This window comes from Ursus maritimus, unplaced genomic scaffold (genome assembly GCF_017311325.1).
Source record: "Ursus maritimus isolate PB19 unplaced genomic scaffold, ASM1731132v1 scaffold_32, whole genome shotgun sequence".
NCBI lineage: Eukaryota > Metazoa > Chordata > Mammalia > Carnivora > Ursidae > Ursus > Ursus maritimus.
The window spans coordinates 171,354-196,418 of NW_024425786.1; the positions used below are offsets into that span (position 1 = coordinate 171,354).

General features: G+C 63.0%; 2 protein-coding genes across 3 annotated transcripts in view; both read left to right on the forward strand.

Annotated features, from left to right (window-relative positions):
* Window positions 1-244: 244 nt before the first annotated feature.
* ISG15 (ISG15 ubiquitin like modifier) lies at window positions 245-1,413 on the forward strand. The gene is made up of 2 exons (XM_008711638.2): window positions 245-402; window positions 852-1,413. The coding sequence occupies exons 1-2, from the start codon at window positions 400-402 to the stop codon at window positions 1,320-1,322; spliced, it is 474 nt and encodes a 157-aa protein (XP_008709860.1). The 5' UTR covers window positions 245-399; the 3' UTR covers window positions 1,323-1,413.
* Window positions 1,414-3,726: 2,313 nt separating this feature from the next.
* Window positions 3,727-25,065, forward strand: part of AGRN (agrin) — a 33,130-nt gene continuing 11,791 nt past the window's right edge. Inside the window, exons 1-7 of one of the 2 annotated variants that reach the window (XM_040645575.1) lie at window positions 3,727-3,957; window positions 6,147-6,408; window positions 18,828-18,875; window positions 23,197-23,412; window positions 23,505-23,729; window positions 23,817-24,041; window positions 24,234-24,440. In XM_040645575.1, coding sequence (XP_040501509.1) covers window positions 3,751-3,957; window positions 6,147-6,408; window positions 18,828-18,875; window positions 23,197-23,412; window positions 23,505-23,729; window positions 23,817-24,041; window positions 24,234-24,440 — 1,390 coding nt within the window. In that variant the 5' untranslated portion in view covers window positions 3,727-3,750. Of the gene's footprint in view, window positions 3,958-6,146; window positions 6,409-17,344; window positions 18,203-18,827; window positions 18,876-23,196; window positions 23,413-23,504; window positions 23,730-23,816; window positions 24,042-24,233; window positions 24,441-25,065 lie in introns of those variants that run through there. The other variant, XM_040645576.1, reaches the window with a different exon arrangement.

Genomic DNA, 25,065 nt, shown 5'->3' on the forward strand with positions numbered 1-25,065 from the left:
AATTGGTAAATGGAAAGTGAAAGTTTCCAATCCTTAGTTCACGTTATTATGACTTCTGTGCATCTAGTAAAGAGCCTGAAGTGCTGGACATCCAGGGGGTTTCTGGGGCAGGGTGTTGTCCTGAGTCCCCGGGCAGGTGGATAGTCCCGGCTCTGACCCTCGTCATTCTGTTTTGTTTCTGCTGCTCCCTGGGGCACACCTTGGGAAAAGGAAACTGAAACCAAAGCTCAATCTAGCCACTGGTGAGGCTCTCTCCCCGACACTGCCCCGTGACGTGCACAGCTCACATTCATAAAAGGGCCAAGCGGGAGCGGAGCTGGAAGCCGGAGAGGAGCTGGAAGCCGAGAGGCAGCCAACGCATCTGTGCCTGTGGAGGAGCTGGTGCCAGAGCCCACAGCCATGGTGAGGGGTGTTTGATAGGTGGGGGCAGGTGGGCTCTGTACCAGTCTATTTCCCTACCTCCCTGCTGGGGTCATCCAGGGGCAGAGCACCCACTGTGTGCCAGGCAACTGGAGTTGCTCAGAGCTCCCCCGGGTCCCTAAGCAAGAGGGGAGGGACAGGGCTCCTTCCGATGTCAGGTTGTGTCTGGGTCTTGGGAAGCATGTTCTGCCCAGTGTTTAACCCTGAGATCGCTTGGCACTGGCCCAGAAGTGCACCTTAGTGGGTTAAGGGAGGTGTGATTGTCGTGGGTGGCTGGCCTTCCTTTTGGTAATGCTCCCTGCTTGCCTCCAGTGCCTGGGGTCCCTTTCCTGGTGGGTGGGGAGGAGAGAGCAGCATCCCCAGAGCTTGTCTGGTGGCCAGTCATTTGCATGTAGTGGCTCCAGTTCTATGAGGCTGTGTGATGCCCACAGGCGGGGAACCTGAAGGTGAAGATGCTGGGGGGCGAGGAGTTCCTGGTGCCTCTGAGGCACTCCATGCTGCCGTCGGAGCTGAAGCAGCAGATAGCCCAGAAAACTGGTGTGCCTGCATTCCAGCAGCGCCTGGCTACCCACCCTGCCGGCCAAGTGCTGAAGGACGGGGTCCCCCTCGTCAGCCAGGGCCTGTGCCCTGGCAGTACGGTCCTGCTGGTGGTGCAGAGTTGTGATGACCCCCTGAGCATCCTGGTGAGGAACGACAAGGGTCGCAGCACCGCCTACGAGGTCCGGCTGACGCAGACCGTGGCTGCGCTCAAGCGTCAGGTGTGCCAGCAGGAGCATGCGCAGGCTGACCTGTTCTGGCTGAGTTTCGAGGGGAAGCCCATGGAGGACCAGCACCGCCTCGGGGAGTACGGACTCACACCCCAGTGCACCGTGTTTATGAATTTACGCCTGCGGGGGGGGTAGGGGTAGGGAGTGGGCAGGACCCGGAGGGCAGCGCTGAGAGCCACCTGCCCGAATCTCTGACCGAGCGCCGGTAATAAAAGTTGACGCAAAATTAAATGGCTCCTTACGTTTGGTCCTTCCCCCAACACCCCTCGCTTCTGCATCCCTGCTGATGAGGCCAAGGGAGGGACAGAGGAGGAAGTGGGATGAGGACACCTGGGGTCACTGGGTGGTCACTAGGCTGGGGTTGCCAAGTTAAGGGACAAGTCCAGTGAGTTCAAAATGGTGATCTACTCCCACTCACCCCTTGGGCAAATTGAAGATGTCCCCACACCTTTGGGAAATTAACTTCTAGAGAAAAAAAAGAGGCATCTCTGCTGGAGCCCACCCCCGGCTCCAGATTGAGCCCTAGTCAGCCTCTGCACACCTGGTTCCCATCCCCCACATCTGGGTCAGCAGCCTGTACAGGGAGGGGAAGGTGTGGTCAGGTTCCTGCTGGGACCAGCACCCCTGGAAGTGGGGAGAGGCTGAGGCCCTAGGGCCTGACTGGGTGGCCTGTGAGGCAGGCTCCTTCACACCCACCAGGGCCTTGGGGCCTCCTGGCCTTCCAGGACCCATCAGCCTGCCCTGTCCAGTCTGCATTGGTCTAGGGAGGGTGGGGGTAGGGCCTTGAACACACACACACCCGTGGGGCAAGCTGCTGAATGGAGACTGTTCTCCAACAGACACACCTGCCTTCGGGGCTTCACATAACCAAGAGGCCATGGCCAGTAGGAGAGGGGCCTCCAGGAACGAGGGGTTCCTCCAGACCACATGGAAGAGCTTGTCCCAGATGGGGGGGGGGCACCTAATTTGGCGAAGCCTACACCTGCTTCCACGTAGAATGCTTCTATCTATATCAGTTTCCAAAGAGCTCCACGGGAGCCAGATGGAGCCAGTCTCGGACACAGGCAAGATGTGGGGGTGGGGCAAGAGACACAGAACATACACTTCTTTGGGCTAAAGTCCTTGACTCTGGGGACCCTCAGACTTCGGCTTCCAGACTGTTGAGGGTAATTTGGCTGGAGACCCAGAAGCCCCTTTCTGGTCTGCGGGGGTCTGTATCTAGGCCGAGGGACTTCTAGGTCTGGCTTATCTGTGACCAGCAGGTATAGACAGGCAGCTGTGGGTCTGTGTGTGGGAGGCATGCTCCCCTGGTTCATTTCCTGGGTCCCCACCCTCACTTCTCTATCACACCACAAACTAGCAAACGTGAGCACACACCCTTGGAGGGGAGGTGGCGTCGCCCTCCAGAAGGGCCTCTTCTACCACTCACCCTCCATTGCTTCAGAGATCTGTGGCTGGCTTGGAGTGAGGGGCTGTGCCGCAGACGCAGCCCTGGAGGGACGGAAGGGGTCTCCTCTCCCTTCCCCTCGATCTCCAGCTGACCTAGGCTCTAATTTGTACCCTCTGGATCTCAGTTTACCGCGCGTACCTAGACCTGGCTGGAGAAGCGCCCACTTGGGGGCTGAGGAGGGGGCGTGGCTGGCCGTCCACCGCTGACCCGACATTGTCTCAGCTGGACTGCAGAGGGAGCCCTCGGCTCTGCGGTGAGGCCCGAGCTGACCCGGGAACGGGGAGGTGGGCGGGTCTGCGCTCCATTCTGACCAATCACAACAGCCCCCAGCCCACATTGGTCCCAGCCAGCCGGGGGCGCGGCCTGCTGGGGCCGCCTACTCGCCTGAACTGGCTGGGGGTCCCGGGCCCGGGCGAGTTTCCGTCCCCAGTTTCCTAAGAGAGGCTGTGGCCCCCCATCACGTTCTTCCCGCCAGGGGAGGGGCGCAGCCCTGCAGGGTCCAAGGAACGGCGGGGTCCCCGGATTTGGCAGCCCCTTCCCGCGGCCAGGAAGCTCCCGCAGCTCTGGCCACGGCATAGCCTGGAACCCCTTGGAAGTCCCGTCACGTCGCCTCCAGATTATGCATTAACCCGATTGCAGCCGCATTTCCTGGGCGGGGGGGTGGGGTGGAGGAGAGACGTCGCGCGGGAGGGGGAGGGGAGTCCGTGGGGGTGCGCCGCAGACGAAAGAGCACACCCCCCCGGGTCCGCCCACCCCCATGCTCGTCCGCCCTCCACCCTGGCAAGTCCCACCACCCACCTTGGCCCGACCCAGTCCGGCCCCCTCCCTCCCACCAGCCCGGCCTCCGCCCGGCGCCGCTATCCCGACGCTTTGTTCGCGGCCGGCGCGGGTCGCAGGGCGCCGGGCGGGCCGGGGACCGGCGCGGGCTGGGGAGCTGGGCTGGGGGAGGTGAGGAGGCGGGGAGGGGGCGGGGCTGCCCCGGGTCCCGCCCCCGCGCCGCCCGCGCTCCCACCGCCTCCCTGGAGCTGCGTCCCGTCCTGTCTAGTCCCGTTCCCGGCGCGGCCAGGCCCGCGCGCTTGCTCTGGCCGCCTTCCGCCGTCCTCGGCCCGCGCCATGGCCAGCCTGTGGCCGTCCGGCTCGGCCCCGCTGCAGCCGCTACTGCTGCTCCTGGTGGTGGCCGCGCGTGCCCTGCCCAGCGCCGACGGGACGTGCCCGGAACGCGCGCTGGAGCGGCGGGAGGAGGAGGCGAATGTGGTGCTCACCGGCACAGTGGAGGAGATTCTCAACGTGGACCCGGTGCAGCACACGTACTCGTGCAAGGTGGGCCCCCGCCGGGTCCCTGAGACCCCCCCCCCCAAAAGACCCCTCCTGGAAGCCTGGGTTGAGGGTCTCTTCCCCCGCCATCCCGGACCCCTAGCCCGGAGGCCTTCCCTTTGAGCAGCTGGCCGCCTCACTGAGACCCCCGCCCCAGGCCGTGGGAACGGGCACCAGACGCTCTGCAGCTCCCGCTCCCGCTCCCTTGGCGACCGCCGAGCCCCCGGGTGGGGCGCCGGGTCCCGGAAAACTCGCGAGTGCCAGAGGGAAAGTTCCTGCGGTACCGCTGCAGTCCTACCTCGCGGTGCCCAGGCCCGGGAGACCCGCTCATGTCTGACCCCACCCCCACCCCAGGCCCCCTACCTTATTGCAAACAAGTGCGCCGCCCCCCAGGGAAACTGTATGCCTACCGCACCCCTCCCCATCAGTTAAAGAAAAGGAATGGGGACGAGGGGAGGTGACGCCTTCTGCTTGGGGTGAAAGTGGGGATTCGGCCAGTGGTCAGTGCTGTCACCCCTTCCCAGAGGCCTTTACTAGGGCAAAAGGGGGTGGTCAGGAGAGAGGGTAGGGTGCACATCTAATCTCCCAACCCCAGAGATCCTGGGGGGGCGGGCTGCAGTGACTAGGTGTGGGGGACAGGAGCAGAGAAGTGGGCGGGACGTTTCTGAGCCTCAAATGTGAAGGGGTGCAGGGACAGGTGCCCCACCCTGCCCCTAGAAGAACTGGACCCCCTGGCCACCAGAGAGGGGGCTTGCCCAGCCTCTCCCTCAGTTGGATCTTGGAGCCTCCTGGGATAGGTTTGGTGGTTTTGTTTTGTTTGTTTGTTTTTTCCCACAGTAGTTCCTAGGGAGGGCTCAGGGGACCCGGGCCCCGTCCCTGCTCTGGCCCCTAAAACCACCTCCCTGACCAGAAATCGGATCATTCCTTCTCCATGGAGATGGGGAGGGGTGGCAGCTTCTTTCAGATTGGCCTGTGTAGGCTACAGCTGGGATCCCCAGCCCAGCCCCCTCCCCTCCACCACGCCAGGGCACTTTGCCAAGTCCCTGCAGGATTTTCCCGACTTCCTCCCCGCTGCTCCTGGGTGTGGCTGGGGTGGGGGGAGGCGATGAAAGCGGCCCAGCCCTCTCCCTGCTGGTTATCATCCTTCTAGAGCCTACTATGTGTCTGGGGTTGGGAGAGATAAGGTTGGACAAGGCTTACCCCCCAACTTGGCCACTGGAAGGTGGAGGGGGTCCCTATAGAAGCTGCAGTCCCAAGGCTCCCAGCAGGGACCTGGCAGGTGGGCAGGCCACCATTGTCTTTGATCACTCATTCCAGAAGTCTCAGCTCAGAGAGCTCCTGAAGAAAGGGGTTTTCTTCTCAGAGAGTGTGTGGGCTCATGTCCCCTGGGCATATGTCCCCATGGACATCCCAGTACAGCCTGCAGCTCCCTCGACCCTCCTGCACCCCCCCCCCCCAGCTGTGGGTGGGTGTCTCAGGGCTTGGTTTGTCAGAGCTGGTACCCTCAGGGCCCCAGGAGTGAGAGTGTGTAGGGTGGGGCCGCCCTGTGCTGCCCAAACTTGATTTTGTGGTTCGAAGGCTGCCTTGACTGCATTCACTGTGGAAGCCTGGCAGGAGGAGGGGTCTTTCACCTCTTGGGGGTGGGGTGGGGAGTGCCTTAGCCCACCCACAGGGCTGCAAGGAGCCAAGCTGGCCCAGAGCCCTGAGCTCAGAGCCCGTTGCCCTGAAACTCCATTGTCCATGTGAGGCGCCCCTGGCTCTTAGTGGGTGGGTAGATGGGGAAAGTAGGGACATGGAAGGCAGGAGCCTAGACCAGACGGATCCTCTTCCCATGTCCAGCCTGAGCTGAGATGGACGTTATTGGAGGTGGCTGGGGTCAGTTAGACCTCAGGGGGGAGTGCTGCTTCCTGGGTGAGGGCGTGTGTTCGCAGGCTACATGTTCTTCTGTGTGACCCGTACGGGCAGTGCGTGCTTCCCTGCAGCCCCCTCCTGGGGGCTGACCCAAAGATGTCCATACATCTCTGCCCGGGGTTTGAGTCTGCTCTGGACATCTGGCCTGAGCCACTGAGGTGGGAAGAGAAGAGAAAGCCCAGCTGACCAGTCTGGTGCTTGTCCCTGGACTCTGTGGCCCCATCTCCCCAGTGGAAAGAGGACCACTGATACCTGTTCCACGCCCCCCCCCCATGTCCACCCAGGTTCGAGTCTGGCGGTACTTGAAGGGCAAAGACATGGTGACCCAAGAGAGCCTGCTTGACGGTGGCAACAAGGTGGTGATTGGCGGCTTTGGAGACCCCCTCATCTGTGACAACCAGGTGTCCACTGGGGACACCAGGATCTTCTTTGTGAACCCCGCACCCCCATACCTGTGGCCGGCCCATAAAAATGAGCTGATGCTCAATTCCAGCCTCATGCGCATCACCCTGCGGAATCTGGAGGAAGTGGAGCACTGTGTGGAAGGTATCTGGGGACAACACGGGGGAGAGGCTGACGAAAGTGGGCAGGCTTCAAGGAGCTCCATCATGCCCTGGGGGCAGAGGAGAGTTCACTGTAGGCTGGAGCGCTTGTGGTGGTCCGATCTCCTTCCCATCTCCCTGATCTCCCAGCTGGGTCTGGCCATCTCAAGGTCAGCTCCAATCCCTGAAATTAGCAGGGATTCCCGCTAACCTCCCCCCGCCCACAACGCCACTGTGTGCTGTCTTGGAGCCAAGCAAGTCCCAGTCCTGCAAAGAACAGGCTTCCTCCTCTTCTGCTTATGCGCCCCCCCACTCCACCCCCTGCCGGCTCCACACCCCCCTCTCTTGGAGCGTCCTTTTCTGAGTGAGAGGCGGGGACCAGGTGAATGAACACCAGCTGTTTATATTCCTGCAGAAGCCCAAACATCTGTCTGGACGGGTCCCAGATGTTGAGCAAACCCCTCTGAGTGGGGCATAGGGATTGGAGGAGGGGCTGCCCCTTAAGTGTTCCAAGAGGCCTGTCATTTCTGGAAAGGGGGAGTTTTGTGGGGTGGGTACTTCTAGGGCGTTTAAGTGGGTGTGGAATTCCCTAATTGAGTTGTCGGTTGTCCACACTGCACATGTCTATTCTGAATGGCCCAAGAGCACCCCTCCCCCAGCCCAGCCTCTGTGAGGTGAGCTGAATCACATGACCATGGCTTCCCTGCCCCCCCAACCCCTTTGCCCCAGGAGAGTCCCAGTTGGGGGCTGAGATCCTTTGCTGGGGAATGTGGCAAGGAGAATATAGGAACTGCCCCTCGCCCCCACATCCTGTCTGTCCCCTCATGGCTGCGTGGGAAGGGATGCATTGGAGGGGGGTGGTGGGGGGGGAGTGGAAAGAACACTTCCTCCTCAGGGCAGTGGGAAGGGTCTGTGACTTCCTTTCTCTGGAAGGCAGCTCTGTCCCTCTGATTTCTTCTCTCGGCCAGCAGAATGCTATCTAGCTTAGGCTGTGATGCTGGCGTGGTTTTTGTGGGATCCTGGATGGTGGTCTGAGAGGGACTGTGCAGGAGCAGGGGCAGGACCTGAAATGGGGAGCCCTGAGGTATTCTGCCCAGCCTGTTGTCATCTGTCCCTGGGGCTGCTCCAGGGTCCTGGGCCATAGCATCATACAGAGAAGCCAGCAGGTCCCTTCCCTGCAGTGGCTCAGATGAGGGGTCCCAGCCTACCTCTCACACCAAGCAAGGACTTGAGACCCTGGCCCTGCTCTGGACGGGTCTAGGGGAAAGATGGGAGGGTGGCATGGTGATGGGGCAGGCTGTGGGATGGTGATGCCAAGTTTTGGGGATGAGTGGGGGGGTCTAAGGAGAAGCTGGAGAAGAGGGGTCAGGGTACAGAAAGTCCCCTGCCCCTGTAAGATAGAGTGAATTATCAACTCTACAGCTGGGCGGGTCCAGCCTGAGGGTCTGTGACTCAGTAACTGTGGCCTTCGTGGGGTCAGAGGGCATGTGGCGGGAGGGCCACCCTGGACAGAACAAGGTTTGGCATCTTGCCAAACCCTGTTCTACCCATGCCAGCCCCTGGCTCTGGATATGCCAAGCTGGGCACAGGGACAGCTAGAAAGGAGGGTACCCAGGGACAGCCCCCCAGCCAGGACTGGGTGAGACTTGACCTACTGTGTGCCCTGGGCAGCCAGCACTCAGGTACTAGGCTAGGATCTGAGCTCCAGCTGGAGGTAGGGTGGTGCCGGACAAACAGGCCAATGTACAGCAATGGTGTGAGCACCCAGGGGGGCTGAGCCATTGGACTCTCCTAGGGTGGGCCTGCTGGGGAGGGTGGTCTTGGGGAGAGCGGATGCAGAGAAACGCATCAGCCATGACTATGGCTTGGGGCCTTGCAGGTGGAGCCAGGTGGAAGGCAAGCACCTTTTGGGGAGGGTGCTTCCCTCCCCAAAGGGAAGGGAGGAGCTCGGGCTCCACTGTGAGGTGCCTGGAAGTTTTGAGCTGGGTGACATAGATCTCTGCTTTGAAAGCAAATCAGGCTGCCGTGCAGGGTGGGTTAGGAGGGCTGGGTGCTAAGAGAGGGTTGATGTACCCCAAAGGCCCAGGGTGAGGGGGTGCCTCCCCCTTGAGCCTCCCTGAGGCCTGAGACACAAGATCCCCTGGAGCTAGGACCAGGCTTAGGGAAGGAATCATTCTGTGCCCACCTTCCCAAGCTGGGTGAGGGTGGGAGGATGGCCCCCTTCCTATCCTGCAGGAGATAAGGACCTCAGACCCCACTCCAGGACTCCATCCTAGGCTCTCTGGGAGCCAAGGCCTCACCCTAGTGAGGGGGACAGATGGACAGGACTTGAGCTAAGCTGACCGTTCCCCATCTGCCTCTGACCCCATTCTGTTCCCAGGGTCTCCATAGTTGTCCCAGTCCCACGGGGCCCAGAGGGAAGCCTGCAGATCACCCTGAGACCACCAGGTCCCACTGTGTGCAGGAAATCCCTGTCCCTAGCACACTTCCCTCCCTAGGCCCCCTCCCATTCCTAAAGGCCCAGAGCAGCCGAGGTGGGGGCATGTCCCCCCAGGCCTGCCTCCTGGATACCCGTGGTCTGCTCCCTGCTCACCCCTGCCTAGTACTGCTCCCTGCAGTGTCCTGAAGGGCTGCACGCAGGCCCTCCCGCAGGGCCTGCAGGGTCTCCCTGACTCTGCTGGTCAGGCCCCTTCCCCAGCCTCCAGCCCCCAGGAAGGCGGGTCTCCTCCTCCTCCCCCTCCCCCTCCCCCTCCTGGGGAACCACATTCCTGGCATAACTGAGACAGGTATGTGTCCCTCCCTCTGCGCCACCTTTGGGTGAGGGAGGCCTGCTGCTCTGGGGCAGCCTCTGCCAGGAGACCCCCACCCCCTGCTTTGTCAGGGAAGTAGCCTGGCCTCTGCCAGTGCCAGCTGCCCACGCACTGTGAGCCTGCCTAGGCTGGCAGCTGAGCCGGCCATTTCCTCCAGCCCTCAGCCACCTTGCCCTGGTCTGAACACTGCCCACAAACTCCCACCACCCTCCCCACCCGCCCCTCATGAAGACTGGTCCTAAGGCTTCTCCTGTAGCCCCCAGAAGGGACATGGGCCTGGCTGAAGGCCTGGGGCCCTTCCCTCCCCACTAGGAGCCAGAAAGCAGAGAAAGGAAGTGTTGTCTGCCCTCAACTGGGGCCTGGCACAGGGACCGGGTCAGAGTGAGTCTGGCACTGGCCCAGCCCAGCCCTGCCCAGCCCTGGAGGGGGTCCTGGCAGGCCTGATTCTAGTGAGTTCCCTCCCTTCCTCCCTGCCAGGCCAGCTTTCCAGGACCCGAAGGAGGGCAGTGCTGCAGGTCAGGATGGAGGGGCAATAGGTTCTGAGCTGCTTGGCCTCTTTGAGGCCCTACAGGGTGTGGGTGGCAGATACCCCCAGACAGGGACCAACTCCCCACAGTGTGGGGGCAGGAAGATGTCCAGGGAGGTTTCTGGGCTCTTCCCTCTGTTGTCTGGCCCTTAGCTTCTGTACCCCCCCCCCATTCCTGCCCTACTGCCCTACTCCCCCCACATTCCTCCCTGCTGAAGTGGGAGGTAGGTAGCTTCTCCCTGTTCCCTCTTCTGCCCTCTTCTAGACTGTGGGTTCTCACCCCACCCCTTTGCAGACCCCACCCAGTGTCCTCCTGGGCCCCTCCCCCAGTCAGGTCAGCCAGGAGGGCTGAGAGAAGGCAGGCCCAGACTCGAGGTTGCCTGCCCCACTCTCTCTGCTTCCTGTCGCCAGGGGGAGGGAGTCTGCCCAGGTGGGGCATGACCCCCCACTGTGCTAGCCTGTCCCCATCTGGGGAGTCCTTGGCTGGAAGTCAGGTGCTTCCAGGGCACCTGCTGGCTTTGGCTTTGATTTCAGTGTGCATTTGCTGGGGCAGCCCCAGGGATGGGCTTTGCTAGCTGAAACCAAAGGGCTTGCTCTCATGTCACTTCCCTGGGGATGTCTTCCCTTTGGGCAGGGCTAAACTAGTAGAAACAGCTCTTGGCTTTTTCCAGACCCCACCCACCCCCTCGCTCCCTAGCCCCTGCAGATTGGAAATGGGAAAAAAGGTTGTTTTGGAACTGTCCTCCCTCTCCGTCTGTCTTCGCTGGCCACCCCGAGCTGTGCTGGGCAGAACACATTCCCGTGGGGCCGGCTCTGCCCTTGCAGCCCCTCTATGGGTGCTGGGACCACGCTACACAGATGAGGAAATGGGAGATCACCTGCTCAGCAAGAGCTGCCCCCACCCTGCCACTTGTCACAGGCTGGGGGGCAAGGATGGCAGAGGAGGGGATGGGGCTGCCCCAGGGAAGTTAGTGGGACAGGCGCCCAGGCCTCAGGGCCAAGGGTCCAGCACAGCCTCCTCCAGCCTGGCTGTGTTGCTTCCTTCCTGAAGGGTTAATCCCACCCCCCCAATCCCATGAGAATCAAAGCCTACCACCCATCACCACAGGAGGGTGGAAAACAGCTGCAGAAACAGGCCTCCTTCCCACCCCCCACCCTTTGCCTCTGCCTGTGGGACCCCGGCCGGTTGCACCCTGTCTCCCCCTCGCCCAACAAGTTCTACCCTTGCCCGGAGACCTGGGGGTAGGGTAGAGAATGGATCTCCCCCTTCCTGCTCTGCCCTCCTGGCCCTGGCACTCCCCTTGCCACTGGGACAGGGGAATCAGGGCCTGGCTGGGGCTGGGCTGGGGGCTCTAGGTGCCATCACCACAGTAGCCCACAGAGTGCTGTACAGCCCAGAGTCCGGGAACTGCCCGCTGATAAGGTGAAGGGGGTGGGAAATGAGGCAGCACCCCAGTGACCTTACCCTAATGAGAGTGACACAGTTCGCCGCAGGAGGTAATATGCCCCCGTGGTTCTGTACTGGGGCTTAGGAGGGGTTCATGTTCCAGCCCTAGGCTGTGGTTAGGGTCTGGAGAGGGGGTGACCTAGACCTCCGGTGGAGCATCCAGCGGGGAAAGAAGCTCCCCTCAAAGGGGCCTCTCTCCCCCCAGAGCAGATCCTGAGAACTTCCTCTGAGGAAGGCCCCCTGCCGGGGGCTGCTTCCAGCTGGACCTGGGAAGGGGAAGATGGCCCCTCCTAGTCCCCCCCCACCCCCATGGAGTAGAGGCTCAGGAGAGGCGGAGCTTTCTGTCCTCACACGCAGCCAGCTGTTCGCAGCTGTGTGGCCGCACATGTGTGTGTGCACGTGTCTGTGTGCATGGGTGCCTGTAACCTCAGACGTACAGAACTGTGCACATGAGAATGCTGGTCAGAGCCCCAGCTGGTGGCCTGTGGTTTCTGCCACCCTTGTTTCCCTGGGCTTGGCCTGGGGCGGGAGCCCTGCAGGTGCTCTGACAGTGGGGTCCTGGCCTCTGCTTGCTGTGGGCTGTCCCATTTCCTGCCTCCTGCCCACCCTTGCCTGGCAGAGGGCTGGGCACCTCCTCCTGCAGGCTCTGCCTCTGGGGGTGACCCCCGTGATTTCTCAACACCGAGATGAAAGGGCTGTGGTGACAGGACAGAGTCCCCGGGGGCCACTCGGGTTCACTACCCCAGCACGTGCCTGTGGGACCCTGAGTCTGACATAGGGCTCTGGGAGTGGCAGGGCAGCTAGGGGGTCAAGCTGGGCAAGTCCGGAGAGGTGGGTCTGTGCTGGCCTAAGGTGGGCCTGAGTCTTCTCTGTTCCTCCCCTCGACTTCCTCTCAGTCACCCCACCCGGGCCCTGGGAGGGGCAGGCAGCCTGCTGTAGCTGCTGGAGGCACCTGCCCTCTGTCCATAGATAGGAGGCTCCAGCGCACATCTGGGAGAAATAAAGCACAAACATCTGGGCCAGACTGTGGCCTGCCCCAGCCTGCCCGAGAAGAGGGCCTGCGTGCCCACGTCTCTTCCCGGAAGGGGAGGCGGTGAGGCTAGGTCCAGTCATCCAGCGGCTCCTTCCTCAGCCACACGTCCATTCAGAGCCCAGTGCCGGACCCTCACTAGAAATGGGGTCTCTGGAACGGGCTGCTGCTGTGGCCTGCACAGAGCCCTGCTGGGGTTCTGGGGGCTGCTAAGGGAAGCCATGTGTGAGCTGTGTGTTGAGGGCTGAAGGCAAGGGCGGAGGGGTGTTCTGGGTCTAGTGGGTACAGGGAACAGCAGGTGTCCCCATGGCTTGGGTGAGCAGTGGGAGAAAGCTGCTGTTGGCGTGGCACGGGAGAACGAGCTGGGAAACCAGTGGCTACAACCCACCAGCCGAGAGAGCCAGCTGGCCCTCACCCTCTGACCCTCCGCCTTCCCACCTGATGACAGCACCCTCTGTGCTGGTCCCATTGCTCTCCCTGTGAGAAGCTCCCCTACACAGTCCCCGGCTGCCTCTTTCTGTCCACAGCTCTCTTCTCTGTGGGTCTCTGTCTCTCTGCCCCTGTTTTGTGAACCTCTCTGCCTCTCTGAGTCCCAGCGAGTGTCTGCTGCCGACACCCACCCCGTCATCACCTTCCTCGAGCACCCCATTCCGACTTCGGTGCCCGTGCGTGCCACCTTCATTGCCTCCCCAGGGTGCTCGGCTCGACCCAGCCAGGCCCTCGGCAGTAACACAGGTGTCCTGATTCTCCAGGCCCTGCCTGCACCTCGGTGCCTCGCTGGCTCCCCCAGCGCTCTCTTCCTCCTGGAGATGGGTAGGGCCTACGGAGAAAGAGGTGGGTTTGGGGCTGTCCTGGAGAAGAGGGACAGAGGGTGTGGATCAGCCCCACTCCACCCCTACTTTTTCTCCAGGCACCTACTCTCCTCTTCTGTTCAGATGGCTCCCCCTGGTGGCTACAGCTGCTGTCCTGGCAGGTGTCCAGGCCCTGAACTGGGACCCCCTCCCCCAGGGCTCCCCAGGCCTGAGGATTTGCATCCCCTGGCTCCTTATGTCCTACTCCTAACCCCTGTCACCGTCAGGGTTCACCACACTGGCATCGCCTGGCCTCCTGCAGTCCCCTGGGACTTTGCAGTTGCGTCTGTCTGGAAGCTCTTTCTACTGACCTGTGCAGCCCCTTCCCCTCATCCTCCAGGTCTCTGCCACAGCGTAACCTCCCTGAGGGCAGACAGTTTATCTGACTCAGGACCCACTTAGCCTGCCCAGTGGAGGAGCTCAGACAGACGAGTGAGACGGGGCTGCAGGGACGCTGGACACCAAGGAGCGAGGGACAGATGTGGAGGCCAGTGGTCAGGCTACTGGCATCCAAGCATCCAGCCTTGCTGAGCTGCTCCCTAAAACTGTCATCTAATCCCGCTGCCCTGCAGGGTGGGGTGTGGACTAACAGGCAGAAGCGTGGGCCTCGCCTGCTGGCCAGGTGGGTGGGCACACAGCCTGCAGAGTCAAACATGGCTACCCCCCGGCCTCACCTGAGGTGAGAACTGGAGGCTGGGGCCTGACATGGCCTCCTTCCCAGTGGCTGGCCCTGGGCCAGCAGCGACATCCCGCTGTGAAATGCCCATTGTCTGCTGAGGCCCAGAGAGAGGGAATGGCTGTAGCTTGAGAGCAGACACCAGGAAACTGGGGACTGGGGGTGGGGGCGGCTCTGTCTGGTCCTCTTCCCCTCCCCCACCAGGGCAGCCAGACACCTATGACTCTGGGCCAGCCAGGTAGCCCACGCTTGACCGACCCACGCCACGGTGGCGGCATTTTCTGTCCTCGTGGTGTGCACCTCAGGATCCCCTGGGAATGGGGTGGCTCTGGCCAGGGGAGGCCCCAGCATTAGAGGTGTGTGGGCGTGTGCACTGCGACCATCGAGGGGAAGGTGGTGCCCCCACCCCTGCCCCTCCTTTCTTGGGTAGCTGGGCCCAGGTCCCTCCAGAGTGAGGAAGGGGTCATCTGCATGAGAAAGGGGCCATCAGTTTGCTGGTGGGCTGGACGCCCCATCTTCTCCAGACCCCGTCCCCACCTTCCTCCTCAGGTCCATATGTTCACGTGTGTGTCCGTGGGGGCAAGCCCAACGTGTGTTGTGTGGGTGAGGGACAAGGTTTGTGCTGCATGAAGGTGAGAGTGTGTGTGAGATGCCAGTGAACGAGGAGGGAGTGTGACACCCAGTGCCAGTGCAGGCTTGGGTGTCTGCGCCGTGACCCTGAAATGCTGAATGTGCGTGGACGTCTGTGCTGTCACAGGTCGCTGAGTGTGAGCCCAGAGCCCAGAGGGGCTAATTTCTGGCTTAGAATACCCTCTGTCCCTTCCTAGGGCATGCGCCTGCGTGGGCTGGTCAGGGCTGAACGATTTTGAGCCTGAAGATTCCAAAATAGCTCCGGTAGCCTGTGTTCCCCTCCCCCTGCTGGGTCTGGGGCCTCAATGGCCCTTTGTCTCTCTGAAGGCGTGGAGCCCCTGTCGGGGGGCTCAGACTCTGACTGGGGCCAGGAAGGACAGGCTGCCTGCTGGTTCCCCTTCCCCTAAGCCAGGCCCTAAGCCCCACCCCCACGTGGGCCCGTGGGCCAGTCTTCCCCCTCCATATGAGCCTCTGACGGCAAGCCCCTTTGCCCACAGAGACAATCCTTTGCCAGCCCCCACCCCACCCCAGACTCACACTGATCCCTAGGCTTACCCCCTCCCCCAGTTCCTTTACCCTCCTCGCCCTGCCGAGCCTACCCATGATGCTGTGGTCGTAGCAGACAGGGTCCATGTGTGTGGGCATGTGAGCGTTGCCTGGGGTTGGACCCCTGGCACTGTCTGTGGGGCCCTCTCTGAGCCAAGGCTTGTGGATCCTGGGGGTCTGTGGTGACAAGTAAATGGGAAAATGTGTGAACCGCCTAGGCTGACCACACCAAGTCTCTGGGCTCTGAGCCAAGCCCTGCCCCAAGAAGATAACAAGTCAGACCCTGCCCTGGGTGCTCCCAGTCCAGGGTGGCACCCTGGGGAGCTGCCAGCACTATCAGTGTGGTGTGGACAGTGCCAAGGTCCAGTGAGGTGAGGGAGAGGGTGGGAGACACCCTGAGAAGGTGAGGCTGACCAAGGGCCAGGGTCTCCAGGTGGTTTGGTGGACTGCTGCTCTGGGTCCATCGCAGTGAGAGGTGAGGGAACCACATCGTTGATTGGTTTTGCCTGCAAAGTTTCATTAGGGTTCATCAGCACCTCAGGTTCCAGGCTCTAAGAGGTTTGAAGACCTCCGCCGTGGGTGACGGGGGACCCTGACAGGGTGGGCTAACCCTGTGTGGGATGTGGCACTAGTGTGCCTGGCCACGGGATGGAAAGAAGTCAAAGGAGATGGGCCTCATAGAACTGGACCCTGGCTGGCTGGCAGGTGGCTGCTCTGGCTGAGGAAGTGGGGGGGAGTGGGGTGGAACTACCTGACCATGAAGTCAGGGGGAGCGCTAGGGACATATCTGTGACATAGCTGAATACAGCATAGGGTGGAAGGACCTTAGGGAGAGTCCAGCTGGAGGCTTGGGGGAGCTGAGCACTAAGACGTCTGTTGGTGCCCTGGGTGGTGTCACTGTGGGTGAGTGGAGAGTTGGCCCCAGGAAGGGCTGGTTCCAGGGCAGAGGGGCCACGCAGACCTGAGGGAGGAGCTGCAGGGAGGGTGTGCGGTCAGTGCTTCTTTCCCAAGGTGGACTGAGATGAGATCTCAGACGGACCAGGGGTGGCACTGGTGGCTGTGGCAAAAGCAGTTTGGCTGAAAGGGGTCCCGGCTGACCACTCCTGCAGAGGTCTGAGTGCAGGGTGTGAGTAAGTCTGAGTGAGTGGATGGCCGTGTGTGTTGAGTGTGTGTAGACGGGTATGACTGAGCATGTATGGGGGGGGGGCAGTGGTGCAATTAACGTCTTTTCCTCTGGGGTGGGCAGTTGGTCAGCAGCCGTTGGAAGGAACTGACCAGAAGGGGTCCTGGGATGGGGCTGGGTGGGCCGTGATCCCAAGGAGAAGAGGGATGCCCCATGCCTTGGAGGCCAAGCTTCCCCTCTCTCTAGAAAGGGCTGGCCGACTCTAAGACGGACAGGCAGAGGTCACTGTAGGGCCTCGAAGGCCTGTGACGGGGTCCAGGCTGGAAGCGGCCAGACGTGGTGGGTGTGGCGGTAGGCGCTTAGGGGTCCCTCCCAAAGGACTGTGGGCGGTGGAGGGATGGGGGTGCAGGGGAGAGAAGGTGTTAGTCATAGGGTTGGCCTCCTATGGGACCCTGGCTGCGGAGGGTGGGACGTGACCGGTGTGGATGGTGCGAACGGTGCACGACCCTTGCCCTACCCCCAGGCCGGCAGGGCCTACAAAAGGCGCGTCCTCGGGGGGCGGATGTGGAGAGGCCGGACTCCGGTGGGCCCCGCGCCCCGGCCCGGCTGTGACGTCACGGCCCCGGCGCTCCCCGGTGGCCTCTGGGGGGCGCTCCAGGCTCGCGGGACCGTGCGGGGAGGACCGCGACTATTTACATAATGCTTCTTTACAAGGGACTCATTTGCATGTTCCTCTCACCGTCCCGGGGGGAGGTGGGAAGCACGCGGGTGGTTTGCGGGGTTGCCATGCATTCCGGGGGGGGCTGTCTCGCCACCTCCGCCCTCCGTGTCGGACCCAGCCCTCCCACCCCCTGTGTGTGTACCTGGGGACCCTTCCCCCACACGCGCACTGCCAGGGCGGGGCCGGCAGAAGCACAGACGGTGACACGCACACACAAGCACACGCACACCGCGGCCGAGAACGGAGTCCTGCAGACGCGCCCGAGCCCCCTGCGGGAATCCGGAGGACCCTCCGGCCCTCCGCCGCGTCCTCGGCCGCTTACGCGCTCGGTCCGGCCCTGCTCCGCCGGGTGGGCGCGGTAGGGGACCCGCCCAGCCCCAGACCCCGCCCCACACCTTCTCCCTCCGCCCACCCAGCCCCGGCACCTGCCTCCTCTCCCCTCCCTCTCCCGGCGCCCACCCTCCCGCGACCCCTGTTCCTTTCCCAGCCCCGGCTCCCACCTCACCCCGCACCCCAGCGCCCCCACCCCTGCCGCTGCCCCGTCTGCCCCTTGCCTTCCCTTTTGTGCCGCCGCCCTCCCGTCCGCTTCCGCTCGGTCCTCTGCGCCGCGAGCCCCGACTCCCCGCGGACACCGGGGTCCCCGGGGGCGTCTTCCTTTGTCTCTGCTCCCCGCCCTCCTCCCGCGGCGCCCCTCGCCCCTCACTCACCGCCTCAGCCCTGGCGAGGGCGACGCGAGCTGGCGCTGCTCGCCCAGAGGCGGGAGCCGAGGCGCGGCCCTCCGAGGGCCGGCTCTTTCTTCTCCCTTCCGACGCGCGCGCGCGCTGCTCCTGCTGCTGCCATCGCCGCTCCCGCCTCTGCTGGGGACTGGAGACCCTCCGCGCCCGGCACCCCGCCGCGCCTCCCCTGGCCGCCAGTGCCCCTCGGACCGGCCCCTCCAGGGTAGCCGGGCGGGCGGGAACGGGGGCTCCGGGAAGACTGAGCGCGGCCGGAGCCCTGCGGAGAGCTGCCGGCACCTACGGCTACCGGCTTGTGGACACGAGGGTGGCCGCTGGCTGGCCCGTAGTTTCTCCTCCTCTTCTGAGAATTCTGCACACCTCCCATTATGAGCCTCACGGGCTGCGGTGGGGTCCTGGTGCTCTCCGGGCGGTGACTGGCACTGAACTTTGAGAACATAGCTGCTGGCAGCTGCCCCAGGGGTCCCAGAATGGGGGGAGTTGCCCCGAAGAGGCCCAAGGGCACCCCTTGAGGAAGCCCCACACCCCGAGTGTGGGGACTGAGGAGCCCAGGGCCATGCCCCCACTAGCGCTGGAGCGGGACCCCCGGCAGCCGCGCGGGGTCTCCCTGCTGGTGCGGTATTTCATGATCCCCTGCAACGTCTGCCTGATCCTGCTGGCCACTTCCACGCTGGGCTTCGCCGTGCTGCTCTTCCTCAACAACTGTAGGTGGCTGCGGGCACGGCCACCCTGGGCCTGGCTCGTGCGACCCTCCTGCTGGCTGAGTTCCCCTGCCTCAGCCCCCACGGACTGGGGGGCCGGCAGGATCGCACAGAGGCTACCAGCGGAGAGGCAGCTCAGATGGGCACCTGCATCTTCTGGGGACAGGATGGGCCATTCTCTGGATCCCTGGGCCCCTCGAAGCTTATCCTTGTGCTCACGGGGCCTGACCGTCACCCTGAGCTGCAGAGACAACTTGCTGTGGGAGCTGGGGAGGAAGGGAGCCGCTGACTACACCGGAAGTGGGGCTTTGGCAGGGCCTGGGGCTGAGCCTATCTAGGGACCAGGCGGCTGCTCCCACCCCTGCTGTTAGGCCCCACCTGACGGGTGTCAGGCCTTGACCAGACAGCTGGAAGGGCAGAGAAAAGCAAGCACCTCCGCTTTGACTACCCCCAGGCTTTGGCCGGTCCTCAGGGTTCAGAATGGGGCCAGGGAAGGGATGGGGGTGGGCCCTGGTACAGAGGGCAGCTGTGGGAGGGCAGAGGTGGCCCTTCCAGACTCGGCAAAGGAACAGGCTATAGAAAGACCTGCTCAGAGAGGACTAACTCAGATATTTGGGTTTTTTTCCAGACAAACCTGGGACCCACTTCACACCAGCACCCCCAACGCCTCCGGATGGTGAGTTGAGTGGGGGCCTGAGTTGGTGACAGGCTGTACTTGGGAGACTGTGCCTGGAGGGGCAGTGGCACTCTGGGGGGTCAGGAGCCATTCTTGGGGTGCACACATCAGACATAGTAGGTGTATCTGGAGCAGAGAGAAGGCTGGGAAAGGGAGCCTGGGTCCTTCCTGGGATGTCCACAGTGGTGGGCAAGCAGAAGGTGTGTGGGGTCCTTGGGCCTGGGCCTGACCCTGTGTCAGCCATGGGCCGTTGCACACAAGCATGGCTCCAACTTCTCTGGGCCTTGGCCTTCTTGACCGAAAAATTGGGACTAAGTCCTGGGGCCTGCAGGTGGTAAGATGAGTCAGACAATATGTGCAAGGGGTGGGGGTCATGAAGGACCAATGACTGAGGAGGGATTGGAGAGCCTGTCCCTGGACTGAACAGCCTGGGGTTGGCCTTCTTGACCCACTTTGTGGGCTGGGACCTGGCCTCCCTGAGGGCCCTGCTGGTCTGTGGACCCCTGTAATTAAGCTAATGTGAGAGGGGCAGGGGATGAAGCCGTTAGTGCCTCAGGAAAGGGCAGCTTGGGGTTCTCTCCTTGGGCGGGGACGGTGAGAGCCTCCAAGTTTGTGCTCAGTACCTGGGTGCCCTGCTGGGTGGGTGCCTGCCCAGGTTCATAGAAGTCACTTACGGAAGGCTATCCATATATGGGATGGGGCTGTAGTGGGCTGGGGGCTGGAGACCAGACTGAGTCTCCCACAGGCTGTGGGCAAGAGGCCTGGGGCTGTCTGGATTTAAAGGCTGTCCTCAGCTTCGTCTTCTGAAGCCTGAAAGCCTGGTGCCTCTCCTTTGCTTTACACACGTGCGGGTCTTCCCTGCAGCTGCACGTGTGGGCCCCCACACCTGCGTTCTGATCCTGCTGCACACTTGGGGACGGCTCCATGCCATGGCCGTCATCATCCCTCGTAGGCATACACACTGTGTATCTGTGGCCGTGGGTAGGGCTTGGGGCATCCATTCCATCCCCCCAACTCACCCGAGACCAGGAGGGGAGTTAAATATACCCACTCCAACCGGGGGCTATAAAAAGCCACTGCCGCCTCCAGCATGGCGCATTGTGAGGGGGCCCCTGGGCATGCAGGGAGCAGGACTGCGCAGGGGAGCTGAGTGGCCAGAGAAAGCCTCCTGTGGGAGTCGGAGCTGGGCAGGTGTGGCGGAGCGCACGGCTCATGGGCATAGGGGCGCTCTGCCTGCATTTACGGGGGGCAGCTTACGTAATGGTTCAGGGCTGATACAGGTGTGGGACTACTGGTGCCTTACGCGCGGGGCACGGCCCTTAGGAGCTGTGCTCACATGCGTGTGCATGTCTGTGTCCTCGTGCCTGTTTTATGTGACGTCGAGAAACTCCTCTGGAGCCTCGATGATTCCCCAGTCCTGGGGGGAGTGGGGAGTAGACGTGCAGACGGGCAGTTGTGAAGAGGGCCTCAAGGCTATGCACCAGAGCAGCCCGCACCTGACCTAACAGCCTGAGCATGGGTCTGGGGAAGGAACCCCTTTCAGCCTGGACAGGGGATGGGCACCATGTACCCCAAGCTTCTGCTTTGCCCACGTCACGTCACCAGATGCTGTAGCTGCCCTGGGAGCCACGAGATCTTTCCCCACTTTATAGCCAGGAGACTGCCCCTTGGGAACTGCTGCTCTGAGGGGGGTGCAGGCTCCACAGAGTGGTGGGAAGTGGGAGGGCTGGGACCTGGACCCAGCTGTCTGACTTGGGAGTCAGTGTGGGGGCCTCACCGTGATGGCCCCCAGAGGCACCCTGGCCTCTCCTCAGCCCTCGGCCACTTCCGTCCAACAGCTGGTCCCAAGGAACCTGTCCCCAAGATGTTTCTGGTCTCCTACCCCCGGTCCCTCCCCTTGCAGTCCACCTGCCATACGCCTGACCCAGTGCTCTGGGCTTGATTATCCCAGGGTAGCTGTCATCGTCATCATCACCATCCCCCCTAGTTACTGTCTTGTGGGGGGACAAAGCAGAACCTGGGCTGTGGATGCAGAGTGCAGGCCTTGGTGGCAAAGACCGTGCTACTCATCCAGGAGTAGATGTCTTCGTTCGAGGGGTTGGGGTTTTGGAAGGGGTCTGGCAGGGCAGAGGTGAGCAGAGAGAGAGAGGTCTGAATCCAAGGGCACAGACGCTCTGCAACCCGCCCAGGAGCCTGAGGTATAACGAGAGAAGGACCAAGTCTTTGGCCACGGGGTCAGGACTCTGGGAGAGACCTTGGTCGGCAGGTCCAGTGGAAGCCAAATAGAGAAGTCAGCTGGATATCAGCAAGTGCCTGTGAATTTGGGCTGGGGGTCCCCGGGGCCTTGGGCAAGGAAGATGAGAAGAAAGTGCTAAGGGGAGAGTAGAGGGAGGTGGAGGGAGACAGAGAGCGTGAAGAGGCCTCACAGTGGACAGGCTTTGAGTTGGGTTTGGGCCAGGACAGAGGGGAGGCCGATGTAATGACAGTTCTTGCTCCTGTCGTGAACAGGGGCGCCCCGCAAGCCTCTGCAGATATTGGCCCATTTAGCCCCCCAGTAACCCAGGGAAGTAGGTCCCACTGTCCCTGCTCCCAGAAGGAGGTACTGAAGCATGACGGGGCCATAACTTGCCCACAGTCCCCGGGCTGGTGAACGCAGAGCTGGCAGTAGCCTGGCTCTGGGATCTGCAGGAGCAGGGGCACAGGGGAGGCGGGGAGGAGGGACACAGGAGCACTGGTGGGAGGGACAGGTGGTTGCAGGGACTTCTGGCTGGGGTGTCCAAACTGGCCCCACCCTTGCCTCAGGCCTCTGTTCACTCAGCCTGTGTGAGGTGGGGGTAGGGGTGGCCATTCGGACCTGAGGGAGCCTGAGGTGGGCTGTTGCTGTGGCAACAGCTAGCTCCAACTCCCTTTAGGGCCCTGCCCTCCCCAGAATAGAGGGGCTTGCTCCCTCCTGCCCCACTTCCAGAGCCTGCTGGGAGGTGATGGGGGAGCCACCCTGCCCTCTCCACCATAACTTATTAATGATAATTAGACCCCGTGAAACATTTATTAGATGTAGACAGCTGCAGCCCATGACTGCGCGCCCGTGGGTGTGCAGTCCCGGTGGGGGTCCTAAGGAGTCAGCCTGCCTCTCTTCAGGAGGGGCTCTCCCTGACAGCTCTGGGTTTCGATGTCCGAGAGCCTTCTGGATTCCTGCACTCGGCAGGACTGTAGTCCCTCGCCGGTGGGGGTCAGGAGGGGCTTCTTGGGGTGCGCTGGGCACACGGCAGCTTTTAACTACAGAGTCAGAAGCTAAAATGTCGAAGGAGGAAAATGACAGGTCTGCAGAGCCCCTGTGCTCAGCCTCCCAGAGGAGGTCACTATCGAGTGTGAGGTGGGACAGCACGACTGGGGAGGAGGTGTCGGGAGGTGAGGACATTTACTGAGGTGGGGGCTCCAGAGGATGGGCGGGGAGGTGGAGGCACGTGGGTGCCTGAAGGGCCTCAGAGAGAGCTCGCCATCAGCTTTCACCTGGGGAGACCTGGGAAGGCTGGAGGACCAGGACCCTTCAAGAAGGCCACATGAAGAAAGCCACAGCTGAGGGACCTGGGGGAGATGCAGAAGGTGACGGGGCAGGCAGAGAAGAGCCCAAGAGGCAGGGCCCACACAGAAAAGATGTGGGAAGAAAAGAGGAACATGGGGGGAGGCCTGGGGTTAGGATGCCAAGGGGGCCCCGGAGCCAGGGGTGGAGCATGTGACCTGACCCCAGAGACCCCCCACCCATCTGCTCTCCAATTATCTGACCTCAGACCAGAGGGGGCAGGGGTGGGGCTGGTGTTGAGCCCCGGAGCAGCTCCCAGGAAGGGAACAGGGCTAGGGCCCTGAGGGGTGGGTCAGGGGTCAGATGATTCTGGTGTGAAGAGAGGGTGGGCTCCTCAGCAAGGTGGGGCGGCTCCCCTGTGATGGAGTTGGCCCGAGGGTTTGTTTCTGGCTCTGTGGGGGGGGCTCCCACGGAGCGCTGGTGCAAGACCTGGGGGATGCCGCCCTGCAGGGCTGGGAAGGCTGTACCGGGAGGAGAAGCGCCCGGGCGGGCAGGGTTAGAGAGGGGCGGGGCCGGGCGATGTGTGCGCCGACGAGAGTGTCTGTGCCTGCGCTGAGCACCCACAGCGTGTTCCGTGGCGCCAGCACAGGGCGTGTGGACGTGCACGGCGCGGGGCTAGTGAGCAAGCACACCGAGTGCGTCTCGGGGTCTCTGCAGGTGTGTGGACACCGCGTGCGCGGGGGCCTGGGGCCCGGTGGCTGGGGGCTGGGCCCTGACTTTGCCTTCTCCTGTCCGCCCCAGCGTGCCGAGGCATGTTGTGTGGCTTCGGTGCAGTGTGCGAGCCCGGAGCAGAGGGTTCGGGCCGAGCCTCCTGCGTGTGCAAGAAGAGCGCGTGTCCCGCCGTGGTGGCGCCCGTGTGCGGCTCCGACGCCTCCACCTACAGCAACGAGTGCGAGCTGCAGCGGGCGCAGTGCGACCAGCAGCGCCGCATCCGCCTTCTCCGCCGCGGGCCCTGCGGTGAGCGCGCGCCTGGCAGGCACTCCCGGGGGCGCGGGGCGGGGGGCGGAGGGGCGGCTTCGTGACCCCGCCCTGTCCCACCCAACGCACAGGGTCCCGGGACCCCTGCGCCAACGTGACGTGCGGCTTCGGCAGCTCCTGTGTGCGCTCGGCAGACGGGCACACAGCCACGTGCCTGTGCCCTGCCACCTGCCAGGGGCCCCCCGAAGGTCCGGTGTGTGGCAGCGACGGTTCTGACTACCCCAGCGAGTGCCAGCTCCTGCGCCACGCCTGCGCACGCCAGGAGAACATCTTCAAGAAGTTCAGCGGCCCTTGCGGTGAGCCCGGCCCCGCGCATGTAGCATGACCTCTGTGTGCACGCATGCATGGCACAGCACCCTGACCTCTGCCCTCCCGCCTTCTAGACCCCTGCCAGGGCGCCCGCGATGACCCCAGCCGTGTCTGCCGCGTCCACCCACGCACGCGGCGCCCTGAGATGCTCCTGCGGCCAGAGAGCTGTCCTCCTCGGCAAGCCCCCGTGTGCGGGGATGATGGGGTCACCTATGACAACGACTGCATAATGGGCCGCACGGGAGCTGCCCGTGGCCTTCTCCTCCAAAAAGTGCGCTCTGGCCAGTGCCAGCCTCAAGGTGGGTGGCTCCTGGGGGAGGGCCCGGCCCTGCCACTCTTTGTCACCCTCGGCCCTGCCGGTCCCCGCGCTCTCCCGCCCTCCTCCCTGGTGCCCACTCACCAGCCCATATGCCGTGGATACCCTGCACGGCCCAGGGTGGGGGCTGACATGGCCCCCGGGGCCGTCTGATCTGCTTGCTTCGTCCTCCCAGACCAGTGCCCAGATGTGTGCAGGTTCAATGCCGTGTGCCTGTCCCGCCGAGGCCGCCCCCGCTGCTCCTGCGACCGCGTCATCTGTGACGGGGCTTACCGACCCGTGTGTGCGCATGATGGGCACACATATGACAGTGACTGCTGGCGCCAGCAGGCTGAGTGTCAGCAGCAGCGTCCCATCCCTGCCAAGCACCAGGGCCCGTGTGGTGAGCACCAGTGGGTGGGGCCTGTGCGAGCACAGGCCGGTCCTGCGTCGGTGCCTGTCACCTGTCATCACACACCATCTCCATCCTGAGTCATGGTCCTCCTGGGGTCCTGGGCGAGGGCCAGCTGTGGGGGAGGCCTGGTGGGGCTGCTGTCTGTCAGAGGCTCTGGGGCAGTGGATTCTGTTAGGAGGGTGCTGGCAGCACCCGGGGGGCAGTGGGCAGAGGCAGGGGTCCTTGTGCGGGCTCCCTGGTACCCACGTGAGGCTGTCTTGCCCCGTCACCCTCCAGGCCCCTGGGCCCCATACTCTGGGACACCAGTGCCCCCGCAGAGGCAAAGTCTCAGTCAGGCTCTGTGCAGGGGTGGGGGCGTGCAGTGGAGGGTGGAGATGGCATATACTGCGTCGGCCGAGGCTGCCGTGGCTCTGCAGCCCCCACTCTGTGTCCGTCGGTCGGTCTGTCTGTCTTCCCACTCTCTCTCTCTGCGTCTGTATTCTCTCCTCTGTCCTTCTTTCCCTCTCTGCTCCGCCTCTTGTGTCTTCCAGCCTGACCTGCTGGCAGGATGAGGGAGGTACCGCGCCTGCCGCCAGGAGCCCGCAGCCCGAGGTCTGCCCCCGGCACAGCAGGG